General features: G+C 39.3%; 1 protein-coding gene across 4 annotated transcripts in view; it reads right to left on the reverse strand.

Annotated features, from left to right (window-relative positions):
- Positions 1 to 18678, reverse strand: part of FNBP4 (formin binding protein 4) — a 41514-nt gene that overhangs the window by 9106 nt on the left and 13730 nt on the right. The window contains exons 8-16 of one of the 4 annotated variants that reach the window (XR_014316113.1): positions 18440 to 18650; positions 14207 to 14328; positions 13048 to 13152; positions 11187 to 11320; positions 10763 to 10865; positions 10021 to 10208; positions 4517 to 4827; positions 4244 to 4388; positions 2695 to 3038 (exon numbers count right to left, since the gene is read on the reverse strand). Coding sequence is in view for 2 of the 4 variants with exons in the window: in XM_082747553.1 (XP_082603679.1) it covers positions 2695 to 3038; positions 4244 to 4388; positions 4517 to 4827; positions 10021 to 10208; positions 11187 to 11320; positions 13048 to 13152; positions 14207 to 14328; positions 18440 to 18650 (1560 nt within the window). In the remaining 2 variants the exon portion in view is untranslated. Of the gene's footprint in view, positions 1 to 2694; positions 3039 to 4243; positions 4389 to 4516; positions 4828 to 10020; positions 10209 to 10506; positions 11321 to 13047; positions 13153 to 14206; positions 14329 to 18439; positions 18651 to 18678 lie in introns of those variants that run through there. The other 3 variants (XM_082747553.1, XR_014316114.1, XM_082747554.1) reach the window with 3 other exon arrangements.

The following is an 18678-nucleotide window of genomic DNA, read 5'->3' on the forward strand; positions in this document are numbered from 1 at the left end:
TTTTAAAAAAGATTTTATTTATTTGACAGGCAGAGGTTACAAGTAGGCAAAGAGGCAGGCAGAGAGAGAGAGAAAGAGGGAAGCAGGCTCCCCACTGAGCAGAGAGCCCAATGCGGGGCCCAATCCCAGCACCCTGGGATCATGACCTGAGCCGAAGGCAGAGGCTTTAACCCACTGAGCCACCCAGGCACCCCCATGGTAGGTCATTTTAAATTACTGAGTCTGCGGAGCAAAAAGGAAAAAGAATGAAGCAAAGTAAACACGGCCTAAGTGACTTATAATACACCCTTAAGTGGACCAACATATGCATTATGGAAGTCCCAGGAGGATGGAAAGAAAAGGGCAAAACTCATTTTAAAAAATAGCCACAGGGGGGCGCCTGGGTGGCTCAGTGGTTAAGCCGCTGCCTTCGGCTCAGGTCATGATCTCGGGGTCCTGGGATCGAGTCCCGCATCGGGCTCTCTGCTCAGCAGGGAGCCTGCTTCCTCCTCTCTCTCTCTCTGCCTGCCTCTCTGCCTACTTGTGATTTCTCTCTGTCGAATAAATAAATAAAATCTTTAAAAAAAAAAAAAAAAATAGCCACAGGGTGGGACACCTGGGAGGCTCAGTTGGTTAAGCCTCTGCCTTCAGCGCAGGTCATGATCCCAGCGTCCTGGGATCAAGTCCCACATCAGGCTCCTTGTTCTGCTAGGAGCCTGCTTCTCCCTCTGCCTGCCACTCTGCCTGCCTGTACTGTCTCTCTGAAAAATAAGTAAACAAAATCTAAAAAAAAAAAAAAAAAAGCTAAAGGGTGCCTAGATGGCTCAATCACTTAAGCATCTGACTCTTGATATCAACTCAGGTCTTGTTCTCAAGGTCATGAGTTCAAGCCCCATACTGGGCTCCATGCTGGGTATGGAGACTACTTCTAAAAAAAGTAGGGAGTAGGCTCAGTCAGGCTCCGTTGTTAAGCTTCTCTTTTTGGCTCAGGTCATGATCCCAGGGTCTGAGAACTGAGCCCTACATCAGGCTCCCTGCTCTGGTGAGCCTGCTTTTCCCTTTCCTTCCCTGCTGTTCCCCCGGTTGTGTGCTCACGCTCTTGTCAAATAAATAAATAAAATCTTTAAAAAAAGTTTTTAATTACAAAAACAAAAGTGAAAGGAAAAAAAAAATAGGCAAAAACTTCCCAAATTTAAGACATGGATATACATATCCAAGAGGTCTAAACAAACTTCATGTGGTATAAATCCTAAAAGACCACACTGTGACATAACTTGTCAAAAGCCAAAGAGAATCTAAAAGCAAGGGAAAAAAAAAAAAGTGACTTGTCATATACAAGGGATCCTTGATAAGATTATCAGAGGATTTCTGGCAGAAATGACATAGGCCGGGGCGCCTGGGTGGCTCAGTGGGTTAAAGCCTCTGCCTTCGGCTCAGGTCATGATCCCAGGGTCCTGGGATCGAGCCCCGCATCAGGCTCTCTGCTCTGCGGAGAGCCTGCTTCCACCTTTCTCTCTCTGCCTACTTGTGATCTCTCTGTCAAATAAATAAATAAAATCTTAAAAAAAAAAAAAAAAAAAAAAGACATAGGCCAAAAGATAGGAGGAGGATATATTTAAAGTGGTGAAACAAAAAAAAAAAAAAAAAAAAAAAAGCAGCAGCCAATTCAGAATTCTATACCAGGCGACACTTTCCTTCAAAAATAAGAAAAAAATGTAAGATGTTCCCAAAATTAACAAAAGCTGAGGGAGTCCCTTACTGCTTGACTTGCCTTGTAAAAAATGCTTAAGGGAGTGGAGTCCTTCAAGTTGAAATGAAAAGATGCCAGAAGGTAACTAGTCATACAAATATATAAAATTTTCTGGTAAAGGTAAATACATGAACGAATACAAAAACCAGTATGATTATGATTTTGGTTTGTAACTCTACTTCTTACTCTTCTAAAAATTTAAAAGGCAAAGCATAAAAATAATTTTAAAACTACATTAATGGGTACAATATATAAAGACGTAATTTATAACACCAATAATGGAGTGGGGTGCAGCTATATAGTTTTTTGTCTGCAGTGCAGTGTATTAGTTTAAAATAGATTATTGTAACTTCAGCACATTATATATAATACCCACAATAACCACAAAGAAATAAACATAGAATATATGCAAAAAGAAATGACAAGGGAATCAAAATGTGTCACTGTAAAAAAAAGTCAACTAAACACAAAAGGCAGCAATTAGAGAAGAAATGAGGATAAAAAGCTTTATAAGATATCTACAGAAAACAGGTAACAAAATGGTAGTGGTAGGTCCTCCCCTTTTAGCCACTACTGATAATAAATTTGTCATTTACTGATCTAAACAAAATTCTCCAATTAAAAGTCCCATACTGCCAGAATGGATGTAAAAAAATAGAATCGTGGGGCACCTGGGTGGCTCAGTCAGTTGAGCGTCATGACCGGAAGGCAGATGTTTAACTGACTGGGCCACCTAGGTGCTCTAAAAAAAAATTTTTTTTTTTAAATTTTGTTTGAGAGAGAGACAGACAGCATGAGAGGGGAAAGGGTTGGAGGGAGAAGCAGACTCCCTGCTGAGCAGGAAGCCTGAGTCGGGACTTGATCCTAGGACTCCAGGATCATGACCCAAGCAAAAGGCAGTCACCCAACTGAGCCACTTAAGTACCCTAAAATATTTTTAAAATAGAAACTTAGATTTACTCTACCTTATCTTTCTTTCCTTTTTTGGTCTTCTCAGGTGGTGGCACTTTGGGAGCTGGTGGTGGTGGTGGAGGAGGAGGAGGAGGAGGAGGTGGTGGTGGTTCAATAATGGCAGTGGTAGGCACAGCACCTCGGGCTTGGACTGGCTGCAGTGTGGGAGCAGTCACTGCCATTGGGACAGAACATTCCGTGTAGCTCATAATTGCAGAAGCTGATGCCAGTCCTAAGTAATTTGACTGCAGGCTCATTCCTCTGGCCTGATGACCCATTCCTGTTGCTGGATGGCTAACTGATAGTGCCTGGTGTCCAATCGCTGCAGACTGGTGTCCAATCCCTGCTGCCTGGTGACCTAACACAGAAAACATAAAACAAGACTGTAAGAAGGATATTGTGACAAGCAAAAACGAGGAAAAGACAGAAAAGAGAACTGGGGGTTAGATCACCATGAAATGTCAGTACACCTTTTCCTCAAAAAATATAGCCATAGGGCACCTGGGTGACTCAGTTGGTTAAATGTCTGAGTCAGGTCATAATCTCTGCAAGGTGAGATCAAGGCCTGTGCTGGGCTCCACACTCAGCAGGGAGTCTGCCTGAGGATTTCTTTCACTCTCCTCCTCCCCAACTCTCAACTAAATAAATCTTAAAAAAAAAAAAAAAAAAAAATATATACACACACACACACACACACACACACACACACACACACACACACACATATATATATATATATATATATATATATATATATATATGTATGTATAGCCACAGGAGCACCTGGGTGGCTCAGGCAGTTAAGTGCTGGCCTTTGGGTGAGGTCATGATCCCAGCGTCCTGGGATTGAGTCCCACACTGCGCTCCTTGCTCAGCTGGGAGCCTACTTCTCCCCCTGCTTGTGCTCTGACAAATAAATAAAATCTTAAAAATAAACAAATAGATAAATAGATAGACTGACTCTTGATCCTGAGTTCAAGAGTTGCATGCTCTACCAAATAAGCCAGCCAGGCACCCCCACAGTATGGTACTTAAACATCAAAATTACTGAAGTCATATAAGTGCACAGAAAACAATCTGGAAGGATACACAATAGTTTTCCGTAACTAGAAGAAATATACAGAAAGAGATTTTTGTTTTTGTTTTCTTTTGTTTTAAAGATTTTATTTATTTGACAGAGACTCAGCGAGAGAGGGAACACAAGCAGGGGGAGTGAGAGAGGGAGAAGCAGGCCTCCCACTGAGCAAGGAGCCTGATGCGGGGGTTGATCCCAGGACACCGGGATCATGACCTGAGCTGAAGGCAGCCGCTTAATGACCAAGCCACCCAGGTACCCCTAGAAAGAGTTTATAGAATGAAGACTTTGGGTTGCGTGGGTAGCTCAGTGGTTAAGTGTTGGACTCTTGATCTCAAGGTTGTTGAGTTGAAGCCCCACATTGGGCTCCACACTGGGTGTGGCATCTATATAAACAAAATAATGAAGTGAAAAGCCTTTACCTGACATCCAATCCTGAAAACAAAGATATAACACACTAAGGAAAACATTTTAATCACAAGGTTTACCTGCAGCTATAGCTGACTGGCTGTAGAGTACCGGAGAACTACCGATGGTAGCTGATCTCTGAACTACTGCAGTACTAATTTCTGTAGCTTTTCTTTTTACTGCTTTAGTGGAAGGCGAACTTGAGACAGTAGAGTCAACTGAACTCTGAAACAAAGAGAATCTAGTTAGTGGCTGAAAGTTCTGATTAAACGTCCTCTTCTAAAACAAAACATGGTGTCAAATCATGCCCCAGTCCCCAGAAACTCTTCAGAATGCCAAACAGTACTTCTCACCTGGCTAGTTACAACTGTGGTTTGTGTCGAAGGTTTCAATGGAGTATCCTCCTCTGTTCCTGGGGCAGGAGGCTCCTCGCTTCCCTCATCCTCCATCTCTACCTCCTGGATCTCACCATCTTCTACAGGAGGAGGGGGCGGGGGAGGGGGAGGAGGGGATTCTGGGGGCGGAGGTGGAGGTGGTGGCATTTCCAAAGGTAATGGAGGTTGAAGCACAGGCACATTTGACTGAAGGAGGGTCCAAAATGGAGTAAGTGGCATGAGTGATGAAGAAGAAACTTGGCCAGAAAAGGACTCTTTACAAAGAGAACCTACAAAAACAAACAGGAGTCAGGGCAAAGGCAAGACAAAAACTCTGGCTTACATTCGCACCAATGTTCAAGTGACTAGTGAGACAAAATCAGACCTGCAGGCATCTACTCTACACTGAGGTCACTGAAATATTAAGCAATTCAGTTCAAAAATGACTACAATGGAAAGATGAATTTATGCACCTCCCAGTTAGTACTTGCCCCAGCAATATTATATACTAGTTTTGTTCTTTGGGTCCAGATTTATGGATGAATAAATGAAGCACACCACATCAACTCAATGAGCAATCTGGTCATCTGACCCTGATGTTTCTTATTTCAAACATTCACAGTTTCAACATATACAACTAGAAGAAACACTCTGGGTCTTTTTTACTTCAGAAACGAAGAGGGGAATGAATAATGTGCATTTACAATGCTGATTCCATGTTATTTTATTTTTAAGCGAGCTAGATGACTGATTGGGAATGACCCAGAGAAGCACTCATTCAAAGCAACTGTTCTGAATTCTACTTATTTTAATTAATTGGAGTTACTAGGTTTTAAAAGTCCATCTGCAAGGTGCTCTTTGTCAACTTTATCATTCCTTTGCACCTTTTAATGAGTTACACTTGCTGAATCACAGCAACACAAATCAAGAAGGGCAATTTTTTTGTAATGAGAAAAGGGAAATTTAGAACAACAAATCTTCAAGGTACATGATAACGAAGGCACACATGAAAAAGGTGTTTGAAGACCCAAAGGATGTGAAATTGAAGCTGGAGTCTGAGTTAAAAAGAAATTATAAGTAAAAAGCTGCAGAATCAGTTCTCAAATTCTGCAAAAGCCAGTTAATTCTTTTCCTTTCTCTCCTGGGAAAAGCTTTAAGGGTTAAAGAAAATAGGAGGATATACTTACTTGTAGCCTTCCCCATCCCTCTTTATCGTCAATAGGGAAGTTTCACAATATATGGGACTATTAGATATATATCCCAGGAATGCTGAAGGGAATTTTCTCCCTAAAAATCATAGAATTTAGGAGTAGAAGAGACATGAGAAATCATCTAGTTCAACTCTCTCATTTCAAAGGTAATGAAACCCAGGAGGAAAATGATTGCCTAAGATCATACAGCACTCAGTGGCCAGGTGTGACTCCTAGTCTAGTGCTATTTTACCAAGAAGTCCTGGTGAAATGACAGAGGTCTAAGAGCTTTAGAAATCACAGCTAGATAAATCTCACTTCTCACAGAGTAGAGATCCAAATGTAATCACCTGTTTTATTTCATGGTCAAAAGAGGTGGATTAAATAAGGGTGCTATTACCAAAGTCTCTCAACAAGGATATAACCCATTACCTTGGCTGCCCCAAAAGACACCACACTGGTTCTCAACAAGGTAAAACCAAAGCCACCATAAACCACTTGGCTTTTAGGACAGCTTTAGTTTTTATGGAGCAGATATATAATATATTTTTGTAAAAGATTTTAAAAGGATGATTCACAAAATTCACTGTAATTATTTTGAGAAGTTGACTAAAGGAAAAGAGTGCTAAAAAAACAGTCACCAGAAAACAAGAATGCAGTTTTCCAGCTAAAAGACTTCAACTGCCTCATTTGACTTTTGTATCTAGTCATATCTTTTTTTTTTTTTTTTTGTATTTGGTCGTATCTAATAAGAATTTACACACTAACTTTTAGATGAATAAAGTCCAGGTATGACCAAGCAGTCTACTATATTACGTAATAACAGAATATCAAGATCACATCAGAACCCAAGAAAATAAATACTGAGAATTAATAACTTAGCAAACTTCTAAACTTTCAACAACATCTGGTAGATAAATTAGCAAGTCAAATTTTACACTCTCATCTAAAAGCATAATACAATATAGATATGCTTATGATGATAATGTGCTGCTACACAAAGCAACTCAAGGAAATATAGGTTCAAATTTAATAATGTGGTTTACAACCTCCAGCAAAGCCAACCAGAATTAGTTAAACTTTGTGTAAATATGCGATAAACTAGACTTGATAAATTTAGCAGCAAACAAGCAGCATTTCTGGTTAATATCTGAATCCCATATTAAGTTGCTCAAAACACAAAAGCTGTATCTTAATACTGATAATTATCTCCTTTAGCTTAGACACAAAAAACTTTACAAATATCCATTTGAATATCCAGGATGTTCTATTGCATATTGCTTCTCTTTGTTTCTAAATATAACCCAGTTGGTATATTTTGCCATTTAAGGTAAGATTTAAGTCTAAAGTTCAAGGAGAGATTAAAGGTAAACACAGCTTTTACTATACACTAATAAATTTGAAAACTACAAGTTTAAAACAGTGTGGAGACACAAATTTTTAGCTCTTCAACAACTTTTTTCTATGCATCTTTGTTTTTATTTGAAGGCAGGCTTCCTTTACTGTTTTCCTGTATTGCTCCAAAGAGAAAACTTTTGCTTAGTATTTTGAACCAAGAGGACAGTTTAACAATTTAAAGCAAGAAGTTATACAAAAAATTCCATGGACTTCTGAAAAGCAGCTAAATTTAACATAAATGACGAACATTTTAGATATCACTTGTCTTTAGAGACAAGATGTTAAATTTGAACAATGAACAAGGATTAAAAAATGAACAGAATTTGGAAACTTCCTTGCTCCGAACAATGTAGTAATTTTTCTCTCAAAAGATGGTTTTAACCACTGCTGAGATGACAATGACAACAGAATATATTAAACCTTTATATGCTTAAACTAGTAATCAGAAATACTCTCAAATCCCAAAGACCTTAGTGTAAGATTTGGGTTTTACTTAAATCAAGTTGATCAAAGTTTTAGTGGCTCTCATTAAAGAGGCTTAAGAATATAAGCAGGATTAACAGTGGCTTTTTCCTACAGCATAATTAGTTTTAATTATAATAAATTATAATTTATTTATAATTATAATAAATATAATTTATATAAAAAACAATTTATATAATAAATTGTTTTAATCAGACAGGAATGTCTCCAAGTCTTCCCTTTACCACATGGTAAACTGTGTTTGTTATCAACAAAAGGAAAAAATAACTTTTAAGTCTAAGGTGTTCAGAGAACACTTAAAGAATTAGTAATCCTGGAATATTCAGCTCTGCAACATACAAGGGACATCAGACAGTGCTCAGGAGTAGTCTTCTTCCCAGTACTACATCAAGCCTCTTCAGTTCACTAACTACTAAAAAGCAAAGAAGTGATAAAACCAACTTATGAGACATAGCTATCTTTGCTATTCAAAGGGGGGGGATCAAAAGAAAATCTCTTTGTGAGAATGTTAGTAAAATACTCTAACTTGAGAAAATATATTTCTGAAATACGAAGTAAAATCAAAATACCCTTTGCTATGTGCAAAATTAGCACTGTAGCCAAATGTGGCTTTTTATTTAGTGATCTGATAATTATCCCTAGGCTATTTAAGAAATCAACAAAATCATTTGGTAACACAATCACTTTCATTTGGTACATTATCAGAACTTTCTGTTTGGGATCAGGGAGCCAAATAAATACAGAAGAATCAGGGTGCCTGGGTGGCTCAGTCACTAAGCATCTGCCTTTGGCTTGGGTTATGATCTCAGCGTCCTGGGATCAAGCCCTACATGGGGCTCCCAGCTCCATAGGAAGTCAGCTTCTCCCTCTCCCACTCCCCCTGCTTGTATTCCCTCTCTCGCTATCTCTCTCTCTCAAAGAACTAAAATCTTTTTAAAAAATAAGGGGTGCCTGGGTGGCTCAGTCATTAAGCGTCTACGTTCAGCTCTAGTCATGATCCCAGGGGTCCTGAGATTGAGCCCCCATCACGTTCCTTGCTTGGCAAGAAGCCTGGCTCTCCCTCTCCCACTTCTGCTTGTGTTCCCTCTCTTGCTCTATCAAATAAAAAAATAAATAAAATCTTAAGTAAATAAATAAAAAGTATCATTTTTGATAAGCAGAGGACAAAAAAATTCAGCTCTTCACTCCCTAAGTTACCAACAAATTCCATGTCTTTATCTACAAAAGGTTTATTCTTTTAAAAGCCAAACCATAGACTCCTACTTTATTTGCTATTATTTTAACAAACAGCTACCCGTTTTTCAGATCAAAATGGTTGCTAATCATAGTACTGACTATGCTTCACTATTCACTTATTTTTGTTATTCTAAGAACAGTGGATCCAGAGGGAAAGAAAAAAAAAAAAACGCATCTTCTTCCATAATGCAGAAATCAAGCCACTTCTCTTTAGCGCTCTCAAGATTCTCAGAGAACTAAGGAGCTGTGAAAGCCGTTTTTTAAATGTATACAACAAACGTTAAGACCTCTATAAAAACTTTAAATGGGTTCAGAGCCATCCTGATCATTTTATACTAGAATACTGTTGGCAATTTGCACCCCATCTATTATTTTGCTTATCCGAAACAATGGTCATAGTTTCATGCCATTTTGTCAAAACATTTTAGCAACCATACAAAACATTTTAGCAACCATATGTACTGGAATGGAAAAATGAGGCTACAGTATCAACAGACTAAGCTTTCTGTAGAATGGCAGAACAAAAACCCCATTATTACCTCCACGAAGATATTGACATTTCAACTACTAGCTCCTTAACATTAATTTGCATTCCTGTTACTGGATATACAGTTTTATCTGCAGACATGGGACAATTTTTTGTTGTTGTTAAGATCTAATTCACTTTATTAAATGATGTAAGAATCAGGAAGCATCCCATCTAAAAAGTAGAAGGGAGCACCCATGGGACACTTTTTAAAAAATGTATTTTATTTATTTATTTGACACTGAGAGAGGGAACACAAGCAGGGGATGTGGGAGAGGGAGAAGCAGGCTTCCTGCTGAGCGGGGAGCCTGATGAGGGGCTCGATCCCAGGACCCGGGGATCATGACCTGAGCCGAAGGCAGATGTTTAATAACTGAGCCACCCAGGCGTCCCTAGAACATTCTTAAAATCAAAATATTTTGGCTCATCATTTCACATTTTAACAAAGTCTGAAATTAATAGTATGCTGATTTCCAAGTAGTCACTGCCTTAGTTTTCTTCAGAATTAACTTGCAATTTTATGTCAAGTCACTATTTTTTAATAGAAACTTTTGATTTATTTCCTTCTTTTATGGTATCAACGAACACAAGTCATTTTTTTCCCCAAAAAGTTATTTCTCTCCAAATTAGTACAGGGTAAATTGTCCCACCTGTGGAATTCTCAGATGATTCTGCAGAATTTGATTCAGTGCCAGTTTTGTCTTTCGAAGTCTGTTTAGGAAGAGTCTCGTCTCTACTTTCTTGCGCTTGGCTCTCTTCCTCCTCCTCCTCACCATCTGGAAACTCCCACTGAGACTCGCCCGACTGTTCGTTTACATAGAAATATCGTCTATGATCCCTAAATTACAAGAAAGAAAACACATGTTTTAAGACCCATTCTCCTACAAAGACACTTCCATTTGGTCCTGTCCCAGGACAGCAGTCTGCTCTCACAGGGACGAACCTCTTCTTAACGGACTGCTATTCACAAAGGCAACAAAGAGCTTTGACAATTGAGAATGAAGAACCAACGATAATTCAAAGCTATTTGCACTGCCAGCAGCTCTGTGAATACAGCCCTGAGCCCTCTCATTCCAACAGATGACTTAGAAAACACCTCTCACACTTTTTTTTTTGCCAATGCTTAACAGGCTTTCAAGTTGCATTAACGAAGGGACTCAATATCCTAGAACACTAATTTCCCTTCCAAAGAAGAGAACAACGAAGTTTGCGAAAGGTGACTCTTCCCCTCTTGGACCGTGGAATTCACATTTCATACTCTTGATATCAAACACAGTGAAAGCTAAAGAGAGGGAGAGGATCTGGGAGCTGAAAAATAAAAGAGCAAAGATTTCAAATAACGAAAAAAAAATCAAGAAAAGCCAAATATAAAAAGAAATATTTTCATCTGACCTGCTGGCAGAAGATAGTAATCTTGTTCTTCATTCACATCTTCAGGCACGAAGCTTTCCTTAACTTCACCGAGGTTAATCAGGAGTAGTTGCTTCCAGAGGTCCTGTAAAGCGCACAGAGCTCTCGCATGCGCTTAACCCCCAAGCCCGCCCTACTCCGTGCAACAACACTCTGGAGAGTAAAAACCAGCTTTGTCCATCTTGGGAAAAAATCCGTTACATGGAACACTTTAAACATTGCTTTTTGTTTCTCCGTGTGGCTGGCCCAGACTCTGTAAGTGCTTGCGGTGCTTTGCCTGCCCAGCACCGCTAACCGCAGCTGCTCTCAGTCTCCAGACAGGCTGTCATGTCGTCAGGTGGTGGTGATCACAAATCATGTCTGAGATGTCAAAGGTGAAAGGTGAAAAGGGGAGAAGAGTGCGTACCTGTCCCAGTGGCAGGACCAGCCTTTAGGAGTGGCGTTTATTTCATACTGTTTTAGTTGTTCTGCTGCATCCTGAAGTTTTCGTTTAAGGTAGTTTCCATTAAGAGCCCCTTCCCTCCAGTCTGCAATCCGAGTCTAGAATCAACAGAGAAATAAGTTAAAGACTTATTGTTACGTCAAGAAGCAGAAGTAAAAGGGACATGTTTTCTGGTCCATGACTGTACTGCTATACTCTCACAAAAAACAGAGAACACCAAGAAACAGAAACAAAAACAAAAAACAAACCATCTTAGTTTCATAAAAAATCTTGTTTGCTCTGCAGAGTTGTGAAAAATGAGACTGAACTCCAGTACCCCAGTACTTTCTACACTGTCAACTCTCCAGTACCTGAAAACAAGTAGCAGTTTTATTTCCCCCTTTGGACAGTAAAATTCCCTAGCAATTTTACCTTTGTTTGGTAGATAGCTCATTCAGTTCAGTAATATTCTTCATCAAAAACAAAAGTTCAGTCCTTAGGGAAGTCAGATTCCTACAGGAGAACTTCCTTACTAAATCATAACCTGCCACACTGTAAACTATGCAGGGGACAAACAGGACTCAGAACTTCTTTTTTTTTTTTTTAAAGATTTTATTCATTTACTTGGGGAAGAGAGAGCGAGCAACCACGAGCAAGGGGAGCCGCAAAGAGAACAGAATTCCCACTGAACAGGGAGCCCAATACGAAACTTGATCCCAGAACCAAAGGCAGACACCCAACCAACTAAGCCACCCCCAGAACTTTTCTTCTTAACAGATTTATAATCTCACAGCACGTACAAAGTCTTTCAACATGACATGGCCTCATCTGATCACTATCAATAGAATTTTGTCAGAAAATGGGTCTATATTAAAATATATGCCCATTCACAGCCAGCGGTGCATGCGACTCTTGACCTCAAGGCCTTGAGTTCCAGCCCCACAAAGGGCAGAGAGCTTACATCTTAAAAAAAAAAATTTTTAAGTTTATTTATTTATTAGAGAGAGAGAAGAGAGAGAGAGAACAAGTGGGGGAAGAGAAAGACAAGCAGAGTTGATGCTGAACAGAGCCCAATGTGGGACTCAATCTCATCACCGTGAGATCATGACCTGACCCAAAATCAAGAGTTGGATGCTTAACTGACTGAGCCACTCAGATAGTCCCCCGCCAAAACATTTTTTTTTAAATAAAATATATGCCTATTGAAGGTGGTATCAACACACATAAAATCTCCGTATTTACCTCCATAATTATGTTTTGCTTTAGCTAATACACAGTTTTATTTCCTGGGCTGGTGGTTCAAATATGCACCACTGTTAAAAATTTTAATTTATGGGGCGCCTGGGTGGCTCAGTGGGTTAAGCTTCTGCTTCAGCTCAGGTCATGATCTCAGGGTCCTGGGATCAAGCCCCACATTGGGCTCTCTGCTCAGCGGGGAGCCTGCTTCACCTTCTCTCTCTGCCTACTTGTGATCTGTCAAATAAATAAATAAAATCTTTTAAAAAAAAAAAAAAAGGACTGCAAGCTTCAAGAGAGACAGTTTAAGAAAAAAAATTTTTTTAATTTAGGATTAAGACAAGACAGACAGGGGACCTGAGTAGCTCAGTTGGTTAAGCATCTGCCTTCGGCTTAGGCCATGATCCCAGGGTCCTGGGATTGAGTCCAGAGTTGGGTTCCCTGCTCAGCGGGGAGTCTGCTTCTCCCTCTGCACCCCCCCATTTGTGGTCTCTAATAAATAAAATCTTTAAAAATATAAAATAAAACAAGTAAAACAAATGCTTCACACATACAGCATTTTAATCAATGACCAACTATGACCCACTGGAACCAAAAATGGCTAAATTACCTCAGTCTGTAGAAGCAGCACATGAAAGTTGGAGATGGATTGTCTATTAATGCCTAGGAATTCAAATTTACTTGTCAGGGTATTTGCCAGTTCTCCAATCTGAAACTGCAATGAAAAAAAGGAAGAAATAAAATTGAATCCGCAGTTATTTTCTGTATTATGTAAAATCATTCAGTTTTCTTAAATATGCTAAAAAAAAGGGGGGTCTGCCTAGAAACAGCCCTTCTTACACAGCTGCATCTAAGCAAGTTACGTAGAGAAAACAAGATTTTAATTTAAGTAAACAAATTCACATAACAAGCAAAAAATAATGACAAGTCTAGAGAAATTAAATGTATACATACTCTGAGACAACTCAGGATTCAGCAGGTATAAGTAGATGTTAAAAAATACAACTCCCAACAGTGTCCAAAATATCATTTATGCATTACTAACTCTTTTACTACCTACACACTGAACAAAATTAATTCTCCCAGTCCCTTTCACATGGTCGTACACTAGTCAGTGACTGGATAAACTCTTTCAGGTCTAAAGAATGTGCTAAATAGCTTTTCCAATATATCAACCTTTAAGAGCTTCATACTTATGTGGTCCCAATTCTCATGATATGAGGCTTCAAATAAAACTGGAACCAAATCTGCCTTTGTGTAAGGCCAAGTAGTTCACAGGAATTAAATTTGTGACTTTTAGGCTCTTCAGTTCTTCCCAACGAGAAAAGCCTATATTTGATAAGCTGTTATTGCTTTCAAATGAAGACTTAACTTTTAAGAAAGCAATTAAAGCATTTAGAATTATAGATAATTTCTCTGCAACAAATCTGTCTTATAATTCAGTATTGCACTCTGAAATATGACATTTCCGCCACCATAAATGATTTACATATGAAGGTAAAGATCACTGTACTTGCTAATAAAGGATGTACTTTAATGGTTGCCCAATTTAAAAATATTTGTTAAGGGGCACCTGGGTGGCTCAGTTGGTTGAGCAACTGCCTTCAGCTTAGGTCATGATCCTGGAGTTCCAGGATCAAGTCCTGCGTCTGGCTCCCTGCTAGGCAGAGAGTCTGCTTCTCCCTTTGACCCTCTCCCTTCTCATGTTTTCTCTCTCTCTCTCAAATAAATAAAATTGTATGTCAGACCATATTAAGTAATATACATACTTTCAAATCCTGTTCTTCTTCTTTAGGCGCTGTTTGTGCTTTTATCTTTTCTGGAGATTCTTCCACTTCCATCTCTTTGTCTGAATTCTCATCTGTTTTTTCTGAAGTGTCAGCACCAGCTACTACAAAAGAAACCATGTGAAATTAAAGGACCGATACTAACATAGTATCCCATATATATTTTCTTATCCCTGTAGCAGAGGTATATGTAAAAAGTTACTTTTTCCTTTGCCTGTTTTCCTTTCTTTAAAGAAACCCTAATGATTTATCTACCTACTGTCTTTATAAAACCAAAAAACTTTATCCTTTATCATCACCTTTTTTATTTTTTAAAGATTTTTATTAATTTATTTGATAGAGAAAGATCACAAGTAGGCAGTGAGGCAAGGCAGGCGGAGGTGGGGAGAGGGGGGAGAGCAGGCTCCCTGCTGAGCAGAGAGCCCAATGTGGGGCTCAATCTCAGGACCCTGAGATCATGACCTGAGCCAAAGGCAGAGGCTTAACCCACTCAGCCACCCCTACAATCACCTTTCTTAAAGTCTATAAATAACACTTAATTCGTTTACATTAGCCTGTCGTCTCTGCTTCTCCTTTCTGTTTACTTTTTCTAATCTTCTATTCCAGAATGCTTTAATTACTTTTAAAGGCTACATACCAAACCTAGGATAAAGATTCTTTATGAATTGGGTTTTGAAAAAAAGGCTTTCAAAATCAGAATAGATTAATTTAATTTAATTTAATTAATTTTAAACTACCTAATAATCTTAATCTGAACTGGTTAAGACCTGCGGACAACCTTTATTGGACCCACCTACTCTTCTGATTGGTGATGTCTGTTAGTGGGAATCTTCAATAGAGAAGAGGCTTACCATCAACTTAAATGGAGTAACAGATATGAACTCTGCTATGAACTATGACGTTTGCTTACCACTTACCAAACTAATCCACATATACAATGTAAATCAGTCTGTCGTGAGTCTATCAGTCATTTTTTAAGGAAAATAACCAAATTAAAAGTTTTTCTTGACTGATTAATCCTTGATCTGAAGAAGTAATGTGACTTTTAATATCACCTTCAACAGCTTTTATCAGCCTACAAGTTTATCCTAAGTACATAACCTCATCATATAATGACCTTGTTCTTTATCACTAATATTCCTGCATTTTCAAACTGAAACCAGCTTCTCCCACTTATTAGTATATAATTCATTAGACACCTTACATTTGGTGGTAGGTATAAGAATTTAACAACTGATACCACCACAAGAACTCTAAGACTACAATATATACATATTTCTAAGATTTTATTTGAGAGAGAAAGAGAGCACTGAGCAGGTGGAGGGGCAGAGAGACAGGGAGAAGCAGACTCCACACTGATTAGGACGCCCAATGAGGGGCTCCATCCCAGGACCCCAAGATCACATGATCCGAAGTCAGATGCCCAACCAATAACCACCCAGACACCCCTAACACTAGAATGTATTAGAAGGCAATTAGGATCTATCAAATTAAAATGTACATACCCCTTAACCTAGCAATGTAACTCTAAGAATCTCCTAGTACCAGTCTAACAATGTATCTCTAGGAATCTACACTATATGACACTAAATCTACATAAAGATATATATACCAAAATGTTTATTACAGCACTGCTTTTATTGTTAAGTATTATAATAAACATAAAGAATGAAGTAAGCACTCAAGTAACTACAACCCAGCACTACGGCAGACTATCACTGGTACTTCTGAAGTTCACAGTACCTCTGCTATCATGTCCACACCAGACATAATAATCTCTACTCCAATGGTTAAGTACCTTCCTTTAGTTTCATCATGGATAGGTCTTTAAGCACAGTATTTTTGCCTATTTTCCAACTTACATAAACACAATGTTAACATTACATATTCTCCTGTAGCTTTTTTTTTCCTGTTGCTTTTTAAATTCAACATTACTGTTTCTTAGAATCATGCTGTTCCATATTAACTGTAGATCATTCATATTTTACAGCTGTTTAGTATTCAATTGCAAGAATATATTGGAATGGGTACCTGGGTGGCTCAACTGGTTGGGCACCTGCCTTTGGTGCAGGTCATAACTCCAGGTTCTTAGGATCAAGCCCTACATTGGGCTCCCTATCCCTCTGCCCACCCATTCTCTGTTCGTGCTTTCTCAAATAAATAATTTTTATTATGTTATGTTAGTCACTGTATAGTACATCATTAGTTTTTAATGTAGCGTTCCATGATTCATTGTTTGAATATTAACACAAAAGAATTTATCCATTCCATCTTGGGACATCTGAATGGCTTTAGCTATTACTGGACAATACAAATGCAACATTATTTTAAGGAGTTAAACATAGACACAACGAAAATGTCCATTTATGGAGGAGAGTAAAGGACAGAGAAAATAGACTTCAGGGGTAGGGAATGAGAATAGGGAAAAGACGAAGGGGGTCTTTTAGATTCTTACTTCCTATTCTTCTATATTGCTGACTGAAAAGGGAAAATTCAAACAAGGTTGTTTGCATTTACTTATTACTGTGTTTTTTATTTGTAGTTTTTTAACCATAGGTATAAAGGATCTTCTATTAGGTACACATAACTAAGGTTTGGTACACAAATCTTATTGCTAATTTTCCACTACAGAATTAAGGCCAAATGGAGATTAAGATATTAAAGGTTTTATTTTTATTTTTTTTAAATATTTCATTTATTTATTTGTGAGAGAGACAAAGTACAACCCGGGGAGACGGAGAAGTAGGCCCCCCAACTGAGCTGGGAGCCCCATTTGGGGCTTGATTCCAGCACCCTGGAATCTGATCGCAGCAGAAGGCAGATGTTTAACCAACTGAGCCAGCCAGGCACCGCAAATATTTAACAGACAGAAGCCATAGCAGGGTGTCTTCTACATTACCGTGCACAGAGATAAGCTGTGTCCTCATGAAAGGACCAATCCATCTAAAAACTAGCCAGAGGCTAGGCAACTTGTATACAGAGAGAGAACACAGACGACACTGCACTTGCCACAGGTGGTCCCTGCCAGCCTTACTTACCAACTGTAAATAGTGAGCTAAGGAGAGCCCATGGGCTTAATACAGATCAAAACTACTATAGCAGGGGCTCCTGGGTGGCTCAGTGGGTTAAAGTCTCTGCCATCGGCTCGGATCATGATTTCAGGGTCCTGGAATCGAGCCCTGCATCAGGCTCTCTGCTTAGCAGGGAGCCTGCTTCCACCTCTCTCTCTCTCTGCCTGCCTCTCTGCCTACTTGTAATCTCTGTCAAATAAATAAATAAATAAATAAATCTTTTTTAAAAACTTCTATAGCAGGATTTCTTTAAAAAGGGTAGTCCGGGGGCGCCTGGGTGGCTCAGTGGGTTAAGCCGCTGCCTTTTGGCTCAGGTCATGATCTCAGGGTCCTGGGATCGAGGCCCGCATCGGGCTCTCTGCTCAGCAGGGAGCTTGCTTCCTCCTCTCTCTCTGCCTGCTTGTGATCTCTCTCTGTTAAATAAATAAAATATTTAAAAAGAAAAAAAGAAAAAAAAAAAAAAGGGTAGTCCAGGGCACCAGGTTGGCTCAGTGGGTTAAGCCTCTGCCTTTGGCTCAGGTCATGATCTCAGGGTCCTAGGATCAAGTCCCACATTGGGCTCTCTGCTCAGAAGGGAGTCTGCTTCCTCCTCACCCTACTTGTGATTTCTCCACCAAATAAATAAAAATCTTTTTTTTTTTTTTTAAGAAGGGTGGAATCAGCCCTGCTTTTCTTTTGAGGGAGAGGTAGTCCCCCACAATCAGTAGTGAATCTACAACCCAATGGATGGCAACTCTTAACTCTTACTCCTCCACTAGAGGTGGATAGAAAAAGATGTGAAAGGAAAGCTTCCTTTCCAGCACTTCCACGAAAGGATTAAGTGTTACCTCCTTTTTGCTTAAGAGAGAACCAAAAAAGGGAAAGGATTTTCCCACTGTACCTTTTTTTTTTTTTTTTTAAAGATTTTATTTATTTGAGAGAGAGAGAGAGACAGCGAGAGAGCGAACACAAGCAGGGGAGTGGGAGAGGGAGAAGCAGGCTTCCCCCTGAGCAGGAACCCGGATCTGGAGCTCTATTCCAGGACTCTGGGATCATGACCCAAGCCAAAGGCTGACACTTAACTGAGCCACCCAGGCACCCTCCCTCTACACCTTTCAACTCTGTATCTTTCAACTCTGAATGTTTAAAGTAAAACATGAATTACCAGTTTCTCCATTTTCTGGAGTCTCTCGCCCAGTTTTGCTAGAACTCCGACTGGTAGATTCTGGACTTGTAGCTCGAACAAACATCTTCCATTTCCCCCTTTTAGACATAAGTCTACGCATTCCATCCTGAGATGCTGGCTGGCTGATGTCAGAACACGGACTAGACCCTGACACACTACCATCTCCTTCCTCCAAGGCTCGTAGCTCTGCCTAAGAGGAACAGGACAACAAAGTTAAG

Source organism: Mustela nivalis (assembly GCF_964662115.1).
Source record: "Mustela nivalis genome assembly, chromosome: 9".
NCBI classification, from domain to species: domain Eukaryota; kingdom Metazoa; phylum Chordata; class Mammalia; order Carnivora; family Mustelidae; genus Mustela; species Mustela nivalis.